This window comes from Sminthopsis crassicaudata, chromosome 3 (genome assembly GCF_048593235.1).
Source record: "Sminthopsis crassicaudata isolate SCR6 chromosome 3, ASM4859323v1, whole genome shotgun sequence".
Classification (NCBI taxonomy): domain Eukaryota; kingdom Metazoa; phylum Chordata; class Mammalia; order Dasyuromorphia; family Dasyuridae; genus Sminthopsis; species Sminthopsis crassicaudata.
The window spans coordinates 334,520,322-334,541,635 of NC_133619.1; the positions used below are offsets into that span (position 1 = coordinate 334,520,322).

The window sequence follows — 21,314 nt, forward strand, 5'->3', positions numbered from 1 at the left end:
GCTTTATATCTGAAACCTAAAAAATGTTTGCGTTAAATCTTTTGTTGAATTCCTGGCAGGTTGTGGGGCAACATGCCATCACACTCCCAGCATACATACTACTCTACCCTCATTCCCCTACAACTCTCAAAAAATTTCATGAAGTTTCAAGCAATTATGAGCCCACTCTATCATTTCAGTCATAAACTTAAACCCAGTTCATTCAGTTTTATACAAAATCATCTATATTATGTACATTCTTAATTACCAATGGGAAGTCAAATTTTACAATGATAATGAAAGGGTAAGAAAATGGCATAAGTAAAGTAATACTGTATATCCACTGAAATAACCTATTACCCTACCAATTTTAATGATAGGGCTTCTTTTATTAGCTGAAATACAAAGAAGGCATATGGATTTCAGGAAAATAACACTATATATCAGAAAATTCACTGTATTTTACTATCTATTTACCAAGGGTTTCCATCACACACAATTTATTCTGTACAATTTTTATAAACTAATTTCTTCCTTTTCAAAATCATCAGGTTTCCAGATTAAATTCAGCACTACACAGTATGCCCTTGAAATAAAATGAGGTTACCTGCTTTATTTGGATACCAAGTTCCCTTCCAGACAGCATTAAAATAAAGACAAGTAAGACTACACAGATAAAATCCAGTATAATTCAAATCCAACAATGAAAAAGTTCCCCCATATTGTTGCAAAATTCTTTCTACTGAAATGCTCTGCCACAATAATAAAAAGCATACATTACATATAAAAGATACCAGTGTACTAAAAGTGACAGAAGTGGACTAGCAAATCCTTCAAAGCACATATTATATAAATGACTAGCATTTAAAAACATTTCTCCTATAAAATGTAGGTCATATACATTTATAAACTGGTGGTTTTATTTCTAAAGCAGTGACATCTGTGTTCAAATAGTTATGCTGCTCTGTACAGTATATTATCTACTCAATTCAAGCTATGATAGGTTTGTCTTTTTGTATTTAAGTTGATTAAGTTCATCTCATCAGCTGAGAACTCAAACTTGAAAAATAAGTATCTAAAAATCAATGTACAAATTTTAAATTTTTTTATCCATTTATGAAACATCAAGAGACCTACTCTTTTGTAATGGGGCTTAAGTCACCTCAGAACCTATGGACTTGAATCTAAAATGAAAAACAAAAATAAACAAAAATACACCTCCCAAAAGCAAATCACAAGAATAGGTAGGAAGCAGTACAGAAGCAGAAAGATATACCCCTTCCTTCACTGTGATGGCTACTAAGTTTTGCGATCTTCCTCCATCTTGCAGAAGAGTGGTAAGGCCATTCAATGCTTACTGAAAGTGAGTACAGATGAAGTCAGATTTAAGCCTGTCTCCTCTGCGACTGAAATTATGCTGTGTAAACAATGTTATGCTCCAACAGGAGGACAATGGAATTTATTTATTAAAAACTGATTAAAGATTAGTCATCATTAACTGAAATAAGAATAATTGTGAACTCCAAAACAGTTTTTAGAACTATTCTGATGCTACTTGTAAAGTTAGCACTGCTATGGATTATTGCTTACATACAGTACAACATCATATCCTTCTAACATAAAGCAGTACTGTGATTTGTTTGTACATATTTACAGATTTTTAAAAACAAGCTGTAAAAACATTACATACTTTCAGACGATACAAATTAGCACATTGGTACTCACTTTAAACAAATGGAATGCATAACATTAATAAACATCATAAAGGAAGACTCACATAAAAGTCCTTGATTGTCAAGACACATTTATATATAAACTCTAACTGTGCAGAATTAAAGATTCAATCATAGGTACATCCTTAATTGATAAACCATATTTACAGCATGGTATTGCATAAAAAAATAAAATTAACGTTTATAGGGTTTTACCTTTTCATCCATTAGATTACAGAAAGCAACAAACACAACTAAGAAATGTTTGTCTGCTTCAGTTTGTTTCCTACCAAAAGTTAAGTGAAAAAGGGAAACATAAGATTTTTATTTGCAGTGTATAGCAAAAGCAATAGGAAAATTCTTTCCCTGAAAAAAAGCAATTTGAAACTGAAAAAGTTTAAATTAAACTGGAGACTTTAAAAACATTTTCCATTGACTGTAATGGTGCTTCCTCAGGAAATGCTCTGTGAAAAGGTGAATTCTAGCTAAATGCCTAAGAAACGTGGACTTTGTAACATGAAGTGTTAAAAGTTGCCCGGCTTCTAATAAAGAGCCCTTTTAAAATCCAAATGAAGAAAATTTAAAGGAGTTTTATTAGGCCAATCTAACATTTCAAAATTTCCTCTATTCTAGAAAAAATGAAAGTGTCCCTAGGACAAGGTGCTTTCTGCCTCTCAAATAGTTAGTTCCTGCCTCCTGAGAATCCTTGGCAAATACTCAAAAGAGTTTTATTTCTAGCAGTAATGTAATAATATACCCAGTAGACATTTTGCATATAGACACCCGAAGATTTGTAACAGTCATTCAAATATTCTAAAACCAAACAATGTCTGTGCGTTGTGGAGAATTTTAGGCAAAAATCAACCCATTATAAGCTGTTCAACAGTTACTGCTTCATCTAAGATATTTGAATGCTGACCTGATTCTTATCCTCAAAGGTATAGTGCTAGATATAGCAGAAGTGCAAAAGTATATCTCAGGGCTAATTAAACAAAAACATAAACATATAGGAGCATGTTTGTATACACAATTTGTCTACAGGGAGGGCTGAAAGGAAATGGGAGCTTCAAAAGACAATCCCAAGCCCCTGACATTCTTGCCCAGGATATGGCATGAAGCTGCCTTTCTATCTATGCACTGATATTTACCAAATAACTTTGTGAACAAAAGGGACAAAACCCAAAAACCAGATATAATTATGGTGACAACACAAGGTATCTTTTGACTTGGGCTCCATACTTAAACTAAGACAGTAAAAGACTAAATACTTAAAGGGTTAGTCCAACAATTTATTGTATAACCTCTTAGGGAAAGCCTGTAACTGGATTTAAAGAACTATGGCTATTTTAAAACAGGAATGCAACAACTTAAAAGTTTTACTTGCATAATATACTTATCTACCAAAGGCCTCCTCTAAGTTTACTATAATTGCTCAGTAGTTGTTGAGTCATATTCATAGAAGTATTCTGATAAAAGTCACGACGTTGGGAAGGAAAAGTGCCCCTCTCTTCAAACTAAACCAGGCATTCCGCTGGACAAAAATTTTCAGCCCAGATGAAAAAAAAAATTCTGACCAAGGCTACAAATCCCTACCCTTATTAAAAAGTGCTGTAGAATATTTAATGTCCATCCAGAATGGACATAGCCCCAAGTTTTAAAGATCTCATCTAAAAGAAGCCTTCTTACAACCACGTGACACCTAACACACCCAGTTTAAGATGATGAATGGCTGAGCCAATAATGGCAGGACTGAATTTCTGCTTCTAAAGTCTAGTTCTTTCCAAAAATTGGCAGGGGAAAAAAAACTGCCAAATGGAAATTTATAAAATTTCAAAGTCACAGAGTAATGAGTAAAGTGTGGAGGAAATAACATTAAAAATAGCTGGCAGAATCCTTTGATTTGATGGTCCTTATTTTAAAATACCAGTAGATTTAACACAAATATGAAATGTGGTAAATGCGAATATTGCTTGCTCCCTTTTCCATATGAGAATAGCTAAGGGCTAACCAAAAAGAAAAAAGAAAGAAAAAAGAAAATCATTTATTTGGGGAAACAATGTCAAGGTGCACAAATTTGGAGGGCCACTAAAGTTTAGGTTGGGAAAGCCTTATTTTGTAAATAAGTGTCAGCTTCCAAGGTTACTACTAGTATTTTATATTGATGTGTACATCAGTTTGAGAAAGATGGAGAATTTTTATTAAGAAAACCAAAAAGTTGAGAAAAAAAATTTGGAAGGAGACACCAGAATTAAATAATCTCTTAAGTTATACAACGCAAAAAATGAAAAACTACCCAACATGTTACTCAAATCATGCCTTTTCAGGGAAAAAAAAAAAAAAAAAAAAAGATTCATGGTGTGAGGATAAAGTCTGTAGTTTATTTATGCTTTGAAATGCAACAAAATGCTTCCGATACTCAACTAGGCTGAAAATGAAACTGTAGTTACTAGGATTAGTAAACACTTTTGGTTTGTAAAACTATAATGAACAACGTTCATCAAGAAGTTGCTTAAGGTAAAATATGCAATTAAAATGCCCAGTTCTTTAGTTTCTCTGTATACTGTTTAATTATCTGATCTACCAAGAATCTAGAAAGGGAAAAATTAAACCAGTTTTTACAAATCCGAAGACATCCCAATTTCCTTTTATTGCCAAAAATTAAAACTGTCATTTATGAGATGATTAAGACACAACCATATCAAACCTAAAAATCTAAAATTTTTACTTTGAGAAATCAAAAATATCAAATAGATTCTAAGTGCTCTATGTTAAGTGAAAGTGTATATGTAAAGTAAAATACAATTAAGCTTCAAAACTTGGAATATACAGTCTGTGAAAGCATTATGTTCTTGGGAATGTAATCTACAGAATACTTTGACTAAAACCTCAAAACCTTGATACCTGCACATGAAAAAAAAATCATAAAAAATATCTAGGTACAACTGTACAAAGAAACTGACACCAATATGCATACTTCAGTCTGGAAGTAAATGCTTCAGCAGTTGTGTATTTTGGTAAATGTGTTGAAAGTATGCATATTTTTAAGTAATTAGGCTTTTAAATAGTGGAGTCTTAGACTATCAGATTTTTATTACTATTTCCCCCTCAGAAAACACAGCTCAATATAATGCAAAATGAAAAATCAAGGGTATATGGCATATTGTTCTTTTTTTTTTTTTTAAAGATGGAAGATTTCTTTTTTCCTATAGAATACATTAATTTTAAGCCATAATCTCTTGACATTTAAACTTTTAAGTTCACTCTGTCTGCAAAGTATATTAAGATTCCCTGCTGAAGTGCAATGTCTATGCTGAAAAACTTATAAACAGTATGCGTAAATTTCACACAATTACTAATTTCCCAAGAATTTACAATGATATCAGGAAACAATTGTGCGAAAGTCAACTTTTTTTTGTTGCTGTTGTTTTGTTTTCTTTTTTAAACTTGGTGTAGGTAGAATAGCAAGTTTCTGGTCTAAAATAAGTAATACATTGCTTCTATAAAGGTGGCAACATGTAAGGCAGTTCAATGAATGATGACTAACCAAAAAGAAAAAAAAAATAATTCCATTATTGGATTATCTTGCTATTCATATCAGCTTACTTTTGTTATAACACATTGCTCTTAAGTCTGTACAGCACTCCATCTTTTACAGAGCAAACCCACTCTTGATTAATCTGTTCTAAAGTGCCAATATTATTTACATTTTTTAATTAGCCAAAAGTCTGGCCAGTTGTGGCATCAGGTGAAGATGTCATCCCAGCTCTATTATCATTTACATTCACCAAAGGAAATTCTGGGAATTCAGCACTTGTCCCTGGTCCCCGTAGGTTCACTTGTCCATTGGCAGTGCTAAATTGGGAAGCCATTCCAGCTCTTGTTCCATGGTATTGAGGTCGGAAGGGCTGTTCAAAGGAGCTCATTTGGTAAGCTTGGTGGACAGGCTGTGCCTCAGCCTTCTTCTGAGAAGTCACTTGATCCAAAAAGTCCTGTGTTGATGTAGCAGAAGCATGGTTTGCCTCATCACCTGAAAAGGGAAATGAATGCTGGGAATCACCAACTATTAGTCCAAAGTGAGACTTGTCTGGAGTTGTTCTTAGTGGAGAATTCATTCCTGATCGAAAGCTATTGATGGGCATGGCTGCGTAGACTTGCTTGTCTATGGAAGAAAATGCTGGCTGACTTGCAAGGGTCTGGTTATCAGTCACAAAGTTAAGGCTCGGGTTGTTCAAATAGGCATCGTTTTGGCTAGTTCTGTCCAAAGCCTGCTGCAGAAATTTTGAATATTCCTGCAACATACTGGCTTTATCTGATGAGGATGCTTGGGAGCTTGTTCCAACGCTCTCTGGCTGTGACACCTCAGGTACTTCTGAAGAATTAATCGATATGCTAGACGTCACCTCAGTGTCGGCCACATTGAATGATATCTCATGCTGTCCATTAGCCTTGTGGGAATAATGGTCTAACAAAGTCTGCAGTACCTCATCTGGAATAACATTTTTGTCATGATTACTCTTAATCTCCACATTTAGTGCCTGTGAGTCCAATATGGACGCTGTGGTACTTTCATCAATGACACTTGCCACAGCTGCTTGTGTTACAGACGGCTGAGAGGCTATGGTACCCACATTCAGTGCATACTCTCTACTGTTGTTACTACTTGCTTGCAGGTATCTCTTTTTCTTCAAAAACTGCATTGCATCATCATAATTAGTGCTACTATGGACAGGTTTGCTGGGCCCTTCTTGTAAGGTATCAACCTGGTCAATGTCAGGATTGCCTTCTGAGTCTAGTAAGGCTTGTTTATCCACAAGGTCAAAAGCATACTTTGAAACTTTGCTATCTTCATATGTGGATAAAGGTGAAATTGTTTGACTTTGCTCTAGTGGCTGTTTTAGACTCCTTTTGCTGTTAACTTTTTTGAGAACCAACTTAGGTGGATGTATTTCTCCTGAAGCAGCATCATCTAAATGTGACCCACCAACTGAAGAATGGGGCATCTCAACAGCATATTCTGCCACCATATATTCATCTTTTACTTTAGTGCTTGAGGAATAAAGAGGCAAATAGTCATTCTTATCTTTTTTCTGGTCACACTTGTCCATCATACTGTCCTTGTCCATCCCAGAAGATTTTTTCTCTGTTTTCTGCCTTTTCTTTTTTGGCAGTGAGCTGTCTTTTGGAGGTGTAGAAAAGCCAGAATCATCCTCAGATGTCAAAAGGCCACCCTTGGTGGCATTCCGGTTTGGTTTCTTGTCACGGTTTTCATGGCACATACGTTTATGTTTTAATACACGGTCTGTCCGGGAAAAATACTGTTGAGTGGATGATGGTGATTTTTTTTTTTTTAAAAGAAGAAAAAAAAAAAAGAGAGAAAGTTTAGATTGATTACATTTTCTAATTTATTAGTTTAATCACTGAGGAGGGAAAATCATTTCAAACTACCAACTTACCTGTAAACAGTATTCACACTGGTATGGTTTTTCTCCACTATGTGTTCTCTTATGTCTTTCCATGTGATACTTCTGTATGAATCTCATACCACATTCATCACAGCGAAATGGTTTTTCACCTAATAAATCATAACAAAAAAGTTTAAAATAAAACATGATCACATAGTGAACTCTCCATTTCCATCTTTAAGTCTAGTAACAACTTAGGAAGATAAAATACGGGGGGCGAGGGAAGTATTTTCTATAATTTTTTTTAATATAAATCAGGGGTTCTTAACCTGAGATTCATGAACTTAAAAAAAAAAAAAAAAAAAAAAACCTTTGATAATCACATGTCTAAGTCATTGGTTTTCTTTGCAATCCTTAGAATTGAATAAAAAAAACTTTATTCTAAAATGGGATATATAGGCTTCATTAAATGATCAAAGTGGTCTATAACACAAAAAAGGTTAAGAACCTTTAATAAACTCAAGTATGATTTGTTTCATAAGAAGTTTTATTGACATGTCTTTTTCCAACTATAGTTGGAAGTATGTCACACTTAGTTTCCTTGACTTACTGATTATGAATGTGCATGTAACATGCATACTTTCCCCCTAAAACATACTTGTGCTAGTATAACAAATTTCTTTTTGAAAACCCTGAGAGGATAAACTAATTTGAATTGTCAACAATTATAATTTTTTTATTACTTTAAAAAAATATATGAATTTCTTAAAATATTTGTAATATTGTTTCCAGTTTTGCTTCTCAATCTGAAAATGAAAAATCAGAAGGTTTTTAATCCATTAATCAAAATTAATCTTTTGGGGAAAAAAATTGCAATTCCAGATTACATTTCACTAAGATATATCTATAATAAATTTTCCTTTTGTTGACTCAAATTACTATCTTTCTTGTATTTAACATTTCTTGTGGTAAAATGAAAATACTTGGTTAGAAAGTGAACTTTTGTTTCACAAAGATTTATGTGCTACAAGATTTTTATGCTGATTAATTTTTACTTTTAGGTTCACAGCCTAAGTAAAAAGTATAGCATGAAAACATTTGTTTACTCCAATCAACACATACAATTTAATTATTTTAAATTAAACTAATTTAAGCTTTTATTCAATAAACACATTATTTATAAAATAATCAGTTCTCATCATAACACTGTTGAGTCTCTGCCATAGGAAAAAAAACATCTAAAATTCAGTCCCTGATCTTAAAAGACTCAATAGGAGAGGTTAGAAAAATACACAAAAGAACAAATGGTGGTAATAATGGTGGTGATATTTGACATTTATATGTAGCACTTTAAGATTTGCTCTACATGTATTCCACTTGACCATCAACAGCTTTTTGAGGTACAAATGATCTGTCCATGATCATACAATTAATAAGTAGTAAGAGAATGAATTTGAAGACAAACCTTTACTTATTCCAAATCTAAAACTCCTTCCAACTAAATTAAATATACTTCCTTTTTCGTAATAAAGGCAGAAAAAGGCAGACAAATGTTAAAGAAGTGCAATGGGAAAAATTAGTATGGTCTGATATATAGTCAATTAGTCAGTCAATAAAGATTTATTAAGTACCTATTACTATTCTAAGTGCTGGGACACAAACAAAGGCAAAAGGCAGTCTGCCTTTGAGGAGTCAAAAATCTATTGGGAGAAACTGGAGAAGACAACAAGCAAACAAATATGTACAAATTATATATTGAATAAATAGGAAATAATCAATAGAAGGTGGTAGAATTAAGAGGGACTGGAAATAGCTTTGTGAAAAAAGTAGAATTTTAGCTAGGGCATGAAGAAAGCCAGACAATAGAGAAGAGGAGGGAAAGCATTCATTCCAAGCATAACAAACAGCCAGTAAAAATGTAAAGAGATGAAGTTATCTTGTTCCATGAACAGTAAGTTCCATGACTAGTGTCACTGGAACACACAGTACATAGAGGGAGAGAGAGATAAAGGTTTAAATTATATAAAGATTGGAAAAGTGTGTGTGTGTTTGTGTATGGGTGTGAGTGCTTGGGAATATATATATATGGGAGAAGGGGGATATTGGTTTAAAAGACTGAATGTCAAAATGGATTTATATTTGCTCCTGTATGTGACAGCCACTAAAATTTATTTAGAGAGGTGACATGAAACTGCCCTTTAGCTGCTGAATAGCCTAATGGGGAGAGAACTGTGGCACAAAGACCAACCAGCAGGCTATAGTCCAGATGTAAACAGGATAATGGCAGTATCAAAAGAGAAACGTATATGTAAGAGATTCTCAAAGGAAAAAAATTACAAACCCTGGCAATAGATTGGATTAGGGGATAAGCACATAATGAGGAATCCAAGGATGATACCTAGGATGTGAGTCTGGGGGACTGGGAGGATAGACCTATCTTCAATAGTAAATGAGTAATTAAGAAGGGCTTAGATTTAGTTTTGGAAAAACTCAGTTTAAGATATCTACTAGACAGTAGATAACTACACGCAGTTCATTGTCTACTAGGCAATGGAGATGCAAAACTATAGTCAGCAGAATGGTTAGGTTACTCAATTAAGTAGATCTGAGAATCATTTATATGAAGATGATAACTGAAACCATGGGAGTTGAAAAGATCACCAAGTCCTATAGAGGGAGAAGGGAAGAGGGCCCAGGATGGCCCTGTGAGGCATCTGTGATTGGAGAGCATGACTGCCAATAAAGGAGATAGAGAAGGAACAGTAAATAAGACATGAAAGCCAGGGGACAGTAAGGTCCTAAAAACCTAGCAAGGAATTCTCAAGAAGAGTGATCAACAGAGAGGTGAAGAAAAAAGATTAAGAAATTGAGGATTGGATTTGGTGATTAAGATGATTGGGAACTTGAGTTGGGCCTGGAACAAAGATAGGATTTGGAATGGCAGAACTATGCAGAATATGAAAAGTAAATAGAATTGTCTTCAACAAGGTGAAGAGGAAGGAATGTACAAGGTGTATTCATGGGGCAGCAGATTAGTTTTAATAGGATGATTCATGAATAAGATGTAAATGACTTTTGGTAGAATGAATTCAGATTTCAAAGAATTTTGAATACCAAAATAAGGAATTTAAACTGCATCATGTACAAGGAGCTACAAGTATTATAAAATAAGATAAAAATCTTAACAAAGTGGAAGAGATCTTAAAATTTACCTAACCTAACTCTCACTCAAAATATTTAACCTAAGATCATGAAAGAATCATTGACCGATCTTCCCCTCAACACTGGCTCATTAGATGAAATTTCCTAATTTCTGAAAAATGAAAGATAATTAACTTGGTGATATGGTTAGGATGAATTGCAGACTACTTGGAAGGCAAGAAGCCAGGGAGAAGGAAACACATCCCCTGCACTAGGACACTGCAAAGTCCTAGAGGAAAGTAGAAAAAGATGTGGAGCACAAATTAGCCTTGAAAATATTTCTTTCTATTCAAAGTAGAAGGATGACTGACTTTGCCATTTTAATAAAAGATTATTGAGACTACTTAAAAAAAAGCAACAAAGTCAATCAATCAACAAGCATTTATTAAATTCTTATAACAACCTAGGAACTTTGGAAACAAAAGATAAAATAGTCCCTGCTCAGGAGCTGCTTATATTTTGCTATATAGTCATCTATTAAAAAGTGAGACAAGGGCTATTCTAAAACAGTATTTCCTAGGCTTTTTGGCTATGTCCTTTAAATGTAAAAAGTTTTGTGGACCCTCATAACAGCATAATATTAGTGAGCAGTAACGTTCACTGAGACAGCTTATTATGAATTTGGTGATGTTTTAAAACATCATTTATTCTATCTACAGAAGATATTTTTGTTTTTGGATTCAGAAACCCTTTTGTAAAACTTCATAGCTCCCCAGAGGTCCAAAAGCCTACAATATAGAAATTAACTGCCCTAATGAGTTAATAATGATTAATAATGGGGTAGCTAAGTGATGCAGTGGGTAGAGCACCAGCCTTGAAGTCAGGAGGACTTACTTGAATTCAAATCTAGTCTCAGACACTTAATATATCCTAGCTATGTAATCCTGGGCTAATCACTTGACCCCAAACGCCTCAGGAAAATAATAAAAATAATAATAATAATAAATGCACAATAGTCTTCAACTATTTTGGCTATTGCCATAGTGATGTTTCTTTTCATTTGCAGAGGCACTCAAGAACTGGCTTTATGACAAAACTAGAAACAACACTAAGAACTGACAATTTCCATTCTCAAACTAATTTTTTTTTACTTTTATTGATGAACTCTCTACTACCTCACCATCCCTTTAATCACTTGAAAATTTTGCCTTTTGAATCCACCATTAAATGCTTTTTTCAAAGCTTGCCAGTGATCTCTTAAATTTCTCAGCTTCCAATACTGAGAACTGCTGGAACTCTATCTTCTCAGAAATCAGCAGGAGTCAGGACCACTAAATGTCTTTATTCTAGATCTTTACCGTCACCTCCAACTCCAGGTCAAGAGTGCAAGTGAGCATGAGTTCCACCACCCAAGTTTCTCTTACTCCTCCCACACAAGTCACTTCCCTCTCTTTGTCCCACCAATCAAGTCAGCACAGAACAGCTAGGGAGGGTCAACCTTCAAACAAGTTAATAGGGAACCGTCCAATTGGCAATTAGTCTCACGTGCTTCATTATCCAAGTGCATTGCTCAGTTCTAGCCCTTTACAGAGAACTACTTCCTTCTCCAAAGATCTTTTGCTCTTTTGGCTCATACTGATTGTCATGTCCAGATTCTTGTACTTATTTCACTCATTTTCTGCCCTGGTTCATCATTTTCTTCCATCAACTCAACCCTCAAGGCTGTTCTTTTCTACCTAAAATTCTTCCTTGGTGACCTCATTTGATCTTGTGGATTTGAGTATCACCTCTATTATGATGGCTCCCAAATTTATATATTCAAACAATTCCTACCTTGAACTATTAGACACTATCTCGGAAGCAATATATTTAAAAAGAAAGTCATTGTTTTCTCTTTTAAATCTTTACATTTAAGACCATCACCATTCTTCTCGTTATTTCAAGACAAGAGAATCCTATCTCCATATCTCATGCTCATTTCCTCCCACCTGTACACCTACCGTACTAATTTAAGAACCCATCAACTTTGGTCTAGACTATTTCAAGCGTCTATTAGAATCTATGATTTTCCCACCTCCTACATCTCTTCCTTTCATTCTCCTTTTCTCTCTTCTCTCACAATACTTTGTAATAATTTATCTATATCCTCTCTCTCTCTCTCTCTCCCTTCCTCCCCCCATTAAATGAATTCTCCTGGGGGAAGAGACTATCTTGCATATTCACTGAATTGAAACTGAACTGAAATTTACTTGAAGGATAAGTGACTTATAGCCAGTCATATTATTTTATCCAATTTCTTTAAAGAAGAATTTTTTCACTTATATTGTGTCAAGGATCCCTTTAGCAGATTGGTAAAACCTGTGCATCTCCTCAAAATGCATGCATAAAATAAAGGATAGCATTATAAAGGAAATTAATGATATTAAAATATAATTATCCAAATATTTGATCCTGTGGATCACAATTAGAGATATAAAATAGTTCAAAGTAGGGACTGTTTGAATATATACATTTGGAAGCCATCAAAATAGAGGTGATACTCAAATCCACAAATATTTTTTAAAAACCCAAGCTCAAACCTCAAGTTAAGAACATCTGCTCCAAAAGTTACTTTTTGCCCCTTACTAATCCATTTCTTTCTCCTCCTCTCTACCATTGCTCCTCTCTCCCAATAATGTTCCCACTATGGCATTTACAAATGCAGGTCTCCCTGGTTAAGGTTCATCCATCCTTATTTAGTATGCAAACAGTGTTATAACAAATTCACAATTACATCTTATAATTCAGCCTAAACAAAATGAGGTTATACTGCATGAGCAACAGTGGGGCACTTCTTCACAGCTTTATTTATTGTCTCTATATAAAAGTTTTTTCTTTTAAGTCAAACTCTTACCCCCTCTAACAGAGAGGTGTTTCACACAGGAAATTATGAATAGGAGACTATCTGAGAATGGGGGGAAAGGGAGGAGGTAGCTCATACAAGCATGGTAGATAAGAGAAACAAAGAGAAGTACTTTTTAAAGCAGAATCCTTTGAAAATGCCTCGAGTTAAGATTCAAAGTATTTTCTTATTTAAAATATAGTGAAGGAATGAATACTCTAGTAGAAGAAGAAAATATTATTATAATAGCAGAGTAAAGGAGAAAACAATACTATGTAAAATCCTGAATTAATTTAAGGGCAAACTCAGTAGAATACTGAAATAAAAACTAATTCTGAATGATTTCAGATATAATTAAATATGAGAGTATTACTCTTGCAAAGAACAAAGAAAAAACCATCCCGAGACTTTTGAAAGTGAAGTATATTTTAATGAAATAATTGTTAAAAGTAAATTTCTAAAACATAATTGGTTTACATACTTTTAGAACCCTTTGAAAAGAAACCTTTTTCAAAAATAAACACTTTCCAAATCTGGCCTCTAAAAAGCCTTAATTTTGATGATGCAAACTCAAGACATAATCAGAATATTATAGAGCTAAAGCACTACTACATAGGTATTAGTTACATACTTCTGAGTAAAGAGTAACCACTTATTAAGGGTGAAATACTATTTAAGAAGGCTTTCATTATATAAGTGTTTTTTATGCTTCATCAAAAGAAGTATGGTATGGTCAAAAGATATTGTAAAGAAGATCTCTGAGTTTGAACTGTGCGTGCCTAGGTCTGTTCCTGAGCAAGTCACATGACTTCATGTCTCAATTTCAACATCTGTAAAATGAGGGAGTTGAACTTGATGGTCTCTAAGGTCCCCCTTCTGGCTGCAAATCTCTGATTCTAAAATCCTATAGGTAAATCAGTAGTCATGAGCTACTCAGTTCTCCCAGAAAACTTTCTAAGATTTTAAGTTGAAGAACAGTTGAAGACATGCCTTGAAAAAAGGAATTTCCTTAACAAGAGTCCTCCCCTACATGAATGAAATCAACAATGTGAACCAAAATAAAATACAACCTTATACTTTTACAACAAAGATACCATTTACTTATAGTACTAATGATAATAGAAGTATTCAAATGGATCTCTGATCCTATGTCTTCCTATCCTGTGCACCTCTTCTCTTTCCATAAGTGTGACAACAGTTGTCCAACCTATGTGCTAAAGACATTATTCACTTTCTCTTGATATGAGGCTGTAATTAAAGAAGATGACTATGTCGTAACAGTTACTACTTGTTTTCGCCACATGACTAACTCATCTTTCTTTTCTATCTTTCTTTGGTATCCTTAAAGATACAGTTCTTCCTTTCTAATTCTTTATTTGTATACTGTTACAACCTTCACGTGTTCACCATGTCTTTCTACTGCCATTACAATTTTTTGAGTGCCATGACTTTCAGCCATACAATTCTAGAAAAATAGTAAGACTTTGCTTCTAAAAACAACAAAACAAAACAAATGAAAAAAAGCATGAGGTTTTCAAAAGAACTTTTCAATTTCCTGAAGGCACTCCAAATTGGCTTCATCTTACTGCCCACTTACTATTATCTATATGGGATATATTATTCATAGCTCTATGGATGGTCCCTTATCATACTCTGAACAAAAGGTATGTAAGTGTGTGCATGTGTATGTATGTAAACACACGTGTGTGTGTATGTATGTAGGGAGGAAAAGAAAGAGAGCACAAGCAAGCACATTTAGCTTTCCTCCATGTCGATAGATCAAAATCTTTGGAGTAAATATGGATCTCGCATTTGGCAGAAATGTATGTATATAGATTGTCATTAAATTTAATATAGAGAGACCAATTATATTAGCTGATAATTATTGATGTTCTTTCGGTCATTTTTTGGGGGGAATAAGGTGAGGGATTTTTTTCCCATATCTTTGGTGTCTTCCCCTCTGCTATCTTGAGATTTATCCCTCAGTGCCTAAAACATGGACCTGCTTTGATTCATCCAATAACTCTTAATTGACTTCTGATTATCTATTCTCGGTCTAATATAGCTATATCTTTTCCCTGTTTATTTTCCTCAGTGTCATTTCTGCTTCCTCTATAAAAAGATACAACACTGTAATATTGGGAGTTCAAATATGATAAATCAAGTATTCTTGATGAAGTTTGGCTGAAAAATCTTTACAGAAAACTTTCCTATTTTTTATCTGTTCATAGTTCTCCTAGTTTCATTCTTCAAACAAATATTGTGGAGATAATTTGCTTATTTGGGTCTCTCTAAATTTTCTTTAAATGTTTTCCCCCCTTTACTGCTCCTCGTCTCTGAACACAATACTAGTTCTAATCTTGGATACTTCTCAGTAAAATTTTTACAAATGGGTTGGGAAGGATGCATTTATTAAATGCCTAAACCTGTTAGGCATTGTGCTAAGAGCTTTACAAATACCATCTCATGTGAACCTTACACCAATCCTGATATCTCCTACTATTAGGATTACCATCTTACTGTCAAACTGAAGCAAATGGAAGTTAAATGATCTGCCAAGGGTCAAATAGCTAGTAAGTTTCTGAAGCCAGATCTTAACTAAGGTCTTCTTGATTCCAGGTTCAATGCTCTATCTACCTATTTGTTAGTTTTTATTTACCAGATATATGCCTGGGTAATTTTACAACACTGACAATTGCCAAATCTTTTGTTCTCATTTTTCCCCTTCTCCCCCACCCCAACAGATGGCAGGTTGACCAATACATGTTAAATATGTTAAAGTATAAATTAAATATAATATATGTATACATGTCCAAACAGTTGTTTTGCTGTACAAAAAGCATTGGACTTTGAAATAGTGTACAATTAGCCTGTGAAGGAAATCCAAAATGCAGGCAGACAAAATTAAGAGGGATTGGGAATTCTATGTAGTGGTTCATAATCATCTCCTAGAATTATTTTGCTGGGTGTAGCTGATTCAGTTCATTACTGCTCTATTGGAACTGATTTGGTTCATCTCATTGTTGAAAATTGCCACATTCATCAGAATTGATCATCATATAGTATTGTTGTTGAAGTATACAATGATCTCCTGGTCCTGCTCATTTCACTCAACATCAGTTCATGTAAGTCTCTCCAGGCCTTTCTGAAATCGTCTTGTTAAGTCATTTCTTATAGAACAATAATATTCCATAATATTCATATACCACAGTTTATTCAGCCATTTTCTAATTGATGGGCATCCACATAGTTTCCAGTTTCTGGCCACCACAAAGAGGGCTGCCACAAACATTCTTGCACATACAGGTCCCTTTCCCTTCTTTAAGATCTCTGGGATATAAGCCCAATAGTAACACTGCTGGATCAAAGGGTATAGACAGTTTGATAACTTTTTGAGCATAGTTCCAAATTGCTCTCTAGAATGGCCGGATTCTTTCACAACTCCACCAACAATGCATCAGTGTCCCAGTTTTCCCACATCCGCTCCAACATTCTGCATTATCTTTCCCTGTCATTCTAGCGAATCTGACAGGTGTGTAGTGGTATCTCAGAGTTGTCTTAATTTGCATTTCTCTGATTAATAATGAGTTGGAGCATCTTTTCATATGACTAGAAACAGTTTCAATTTCCTCATTTGAGAATTGTTCATATCCTTTGACTATTTATCAATTGGAGATTGGCTTGATTTCTTATTAGAGTCAATTCTCTATATATTTTGGAAATGAGGCCTTTATCATTATCTTTGATTGTAAAAATGTTTTCCCAGTTTACTGTTTCCCTTCTAATCTTATCTGCATTAGCTTTGTTTGTACAAAAACTTTTCAATTTGATATAATCAAAATTTTCTATTTTGTGATCAATAATAATCTCTAATTCTTCTTTGGTCACAAATTCATTCCTCTTCCACAGGTCTGAGAGGTAAACTATCCTATGTTCCTCTAATTTATTTATAATCTCATTCTTTATGCCTAGGTCACAAACCCATTTTGACCTGACCTTGGTGTACGCTGTTAAGTGTGGGTCAATGCCTATTAATTTCCAATTTTCCCAACAAATTTTGTCAAACATTGAGTTCTTATCCCAAAGGCTGGGGTCCTTGGATTTGTCAAACACTAGAATAATATTTAGAGTTATTGATTATTTTGTCCTTTGGACCTAACCTATCTCACTGATCAACTAGTCTATTTCTTAGCCAATAACAAATGGTTTTGGTAAACGCTGCTTTATAATATAATTTTAGATCTGGTACAGCTACTTGCCTCTTATTTTAAACCAGAGTTACTTTTTGTTGCCATCACTGTCTACCCAGTAAGTTATGTCAACTGTTTGCTGAAAAATTTTTAATCTCTCTTTAAAAAAAAAAAATTCATTCCTCTCATTTGTGGGCTAGTTATTTTAATTCATTTTCTTCCCTTAGCTTTAAACTAATTTCAATCTTTGCCTTAACAAGTTGATGGTTTGACTATTTACAAATGATTCAAGAACAATATTTCAATAACCAGTTCTTTGCCATTAAATAATAAAGTCTCCTTTTCAATTTTATTTTGAGCACATAAATATTCATGATAGGTAGATAAGAAACTTCTATATACTTTACATGTCTTTGGCCTCTCATCCCTCATTCCTGACAAACATCCTGATTAGTATTTTAAAACATTTTCTCCCATATTTTAAAAATATTTTAAATATAACTTTTGCACTTAAAAACCTTTGCAGCAAGTTCCAAAGTATATGTGGATTTAATTTGAAAAGTTAACAAATTCTTTGTAGAATTTCCCTTCTTAATTTGCTGAAGCATCTAGTTGGCACAAAGGATAGAATACTCAGTGTACAGTCAAAAAGACTTGATTCAGATATGTATTTAGAAACTTTGTGATCCTGGACAAATCACTTACGTTGTCTGGCTCAATTTCCTCAACTGAAAAATGAGAATAATAACAAAAATCTCCAGGATTATTGTGAGATTCAAATAAGATAATATTTGTAATGCACTATATTAGCATACAACAGGTCCTTAAAAATTCTTCCTACCCCCCCCTTTGTATATACAAACTAAAATTATTTTTGAGGTAGTTACTTACAAATTCTTATGAACAAGGCTATCTATATAAGACAGTCAATTGTTCCATGAAATATTTCTTATTACCTTTGGATTCATAATAAACTCAATTTTGCCAACTGTCTCTCTGAAAACTTGTGAGCTATCCTTCAATTTAACTGCAAATTCTTTTTCACTTCTGGTTTTGTTTATATTAAGAATGTATGATCCATTTCCTGCAATAGGTTATCTATTTATTGAATGAATACCAACAACTAAATTAATTTACAGACAATCTAAAAATTTGTGATTCTTAGCACTCTTTCCATTTTTCCATTATGAATAAATTGGGGAGGGTGGGGGGAAAGTATATTTGTTATTGTTGTTTTTTTAAGAACATCAATACAACACTTTTTAGAGGGGGAAAAAGCAGTCAATGGAGGGAGATCATATAGGATTAAGGTCATTTTTTTCCACACGACATATTAATAACATATTCTTAATAATGGCAAGGTTCTTCAAATGTTATTCCCCCCCACCCGCTGGGGTTAAGTGACTTGCCCAGGGTTACACAGCTAGGAAGTGTTAAGTGTCTGAGATCAAATTTGAACTCAGGACCTCCTGAATTCAAGGCTGGTGCTCTATCCACTTCGTCACCTAGCTACCCCTGCAAATGTTATTTGAAGTAAACATTAAACTAATTGTACTTAGTCCCAAAACACAAGAAAGCTACCTCAAGAAAATGCATACTAATGATTGTTCTATGTGGAAATAAAAAAATGAATAGAAAATGTGTACGGCCCAAATGATAACATATAATTAGATGACCATCCTCTTGAAGCTAATCCATTAATATATTTATTATGCATAAGCACTCTTGATAGACAGTAAGAACATTTCAGATTGAGAAGGTAGAGAAGGAGAAGAGTATGACACATGGAATTTAAGAAATTGTACATTGTTTTCAATAATCTCAGACTGCTTGCTGCTACAGAAAAGCTTTTTCTTAAACAGCAATACTCCCCTGGTGATGTTAAATGGCAGCAAACCACAGATCACAATTTTTAAAAAGTCAAAATTACATGTAACCTAAATAGCATGAAAAGATGCATGGTAGATAAGCTGTACATTATTACTAATGGTTACTTGCGTACAAGAAGCAAACAAATCTTCTGATAAAGAAAGGGGGGAAAAAAGGCAGGGAAAGGAGGGAAGAGGAAAAAGAAAATGAAAAAGAGAAAGGGAATTTAGGCAGAGAAAAAGATTTTCTTTTAATTATCACACATCAAATATAAGTACCAAAATATCTGTATTTATTAACTTTCACCGAAACCTTAAATACCATTTACTCCTTTTAATCAATGGAAACACTCCATAATATGCAGATATTTTTTACATGAATGGATGCCAAGCCAAGTCTTTTCCATTCTTATTTGTGGTTATGTTTAAATTTAAAATGAAGGACTTTAGCACTTATTCCTATTAAATTTTATCATTGTTAGATATCTGACTTCACATTTCAATTCATTCCATCATTTGGAATATAGAACCTTTCATCTATCATACTGCCAAGCTCCCAGGCAGTCAACAAGTATTTCTCAACCACTTACTTACAATGTGTCAGACAATATGCTAAGTTCTGAATATATAAAGACAAGATAGTACTGTCCTCAAGGAACTCTCAATATAATGACATAGAGAACTTGAAAATTACTGTGTATATACAAGACTTGTATAATAAAATGGTAAGTAATCTTAGAGGGAAGGCATGAGCTATGTGGGGGACTAGGAAAGTCTTCTTTTTGAACATGAGATCTAAGTGGTCTTAAAGGGAAGACAATAGGTGGACGTGAAGAAGAAAAGCATAGCTAAATTATATATTATAACTAGATTTGTGAAGGACTTTAAATGCCAAACAGAGCATTTTGTATTTGATCTTAGAGAAAACATGGAGCCGATAATAACTGTAAAGTGTTCAGCACAGTAGCTAACACAAGACAGATGCTATATAAATGTTTATTTCCTTCTTTTCCCATTGGAACTTACTAAGTAGGAAGATGACATGGTCAGATCTCAACTTTAAGAAGATAACTTGTGGAGGACGGACTGGAATGAGAGGCAAGACCACCAACTAGAAAAATACTGCTGTGAAAGTAAAGAGAAGAGGACATAATATAAGGGATGATGTGCAAGTAAAAATAAGGAGACTTGGTAAGAGACTCAAGAATGTAGAGTGATTACAATTTAAGAATTGAGGAAGCAGAGAGAGAGAGAAAAGAATTGAGGATGCCATCCAAGTTGTTAAGTCTGGATAACAAGAAAAATAATGACCACCTCAACAATAATCAGAAGATTGGAAAGAGAAAAATGTTAAATGAGTTCAAGTTTGGGATATCTATGGGACATCTAATTCAAGATGTCCAAAAGGCAGTTGGTGATGTGAAATTAGAGATAGGACTGGATATAGATCTGGGACTCATTAATATGAAGATGAAAATTGAATCCATGAAGCTGATGAGATTAATAAGAGAAGAGAAAAACAACTAGGTCAGATTCCAAGGGTATACTTAGTGTGCATGAATATGCAGGAAGACAAAAAATGAATGTTTAGGCAAGTAGGAAAAGAACCAAGAGGGAAGTATCCCAACACCTAGAGAAGGCAGCATCCAGGAAAAGGGGAACAATAATGTCAAGTGTTATAGAAAGTCAAGAAAGATAATGTTGAAAAAAGGTCAGGAGATTTACCATTTAAATAATCACTGATAATTTGAAAATGAACAATTTTAGTTGAATCAAGATGCTGGAACCAGACTGTAGAGAGCTTATAAGTGGGAGGAAATGAAATGAAAGCACTGAGTTTAGACAGCTTTCTCAAGGAATTTTGCTGAGGAAACAATAAAGGTTAGTTGTGGTGATTGGATCAGTGTATAAGATGTGCAAGTATCTGTAGGTATATGCTGGGAAACAAATGGGAGAGGATAGGATCAAAAACGTATGTAGAGGAATTTGCCTCGGCAAATGAAAAGTCATCTCCTTATGTGAAACAGGAGGGAAGATGATGAAAGTAGATGTCTGAGAGCTGTCAAATGAGGTAAAGAGATAGCTTGGCAAAAGCATTCAATTTTTTTCAGGAAAATATAAGGTGCATGACTAGGGGAATG

At 34.0% G+C, this 21,314-nt stretch overlaps 1 protein-coding gene across 3 annotated transcripts in view; it reads right to left on the reverse strand.

The window, feature by feature from the left end:
• Positions 1-425: 425 nt before the first annotated feature.
• ZNF148 (zinc finger protein 148) overlaps positions 426-21,314 on the reverse strand; it is a 131,956-nt gene continuing 111,067 nt past the window's right edge. For all 3 annotated transcript variants that reach the window (XM_074301458.1, XM_074301459.1, XM_074301457.1), the window contains 2 exons: positions 7,145-7,263; positions 426-7,006 (listed from right to left, as the gene is read on the reverse strand). In XM_074301458.1, coding sequence (XP_074157559.1) covers positions 5,405-7,006; positions 7,145-7,263 — 1,721 coding nt within the window. In that variant the 3' untranslated portion in view covers positions 426-5,404. The remainder of the gene's footprint in view (positions 7,007-7,144; positions 7,264-21,314) is intronic.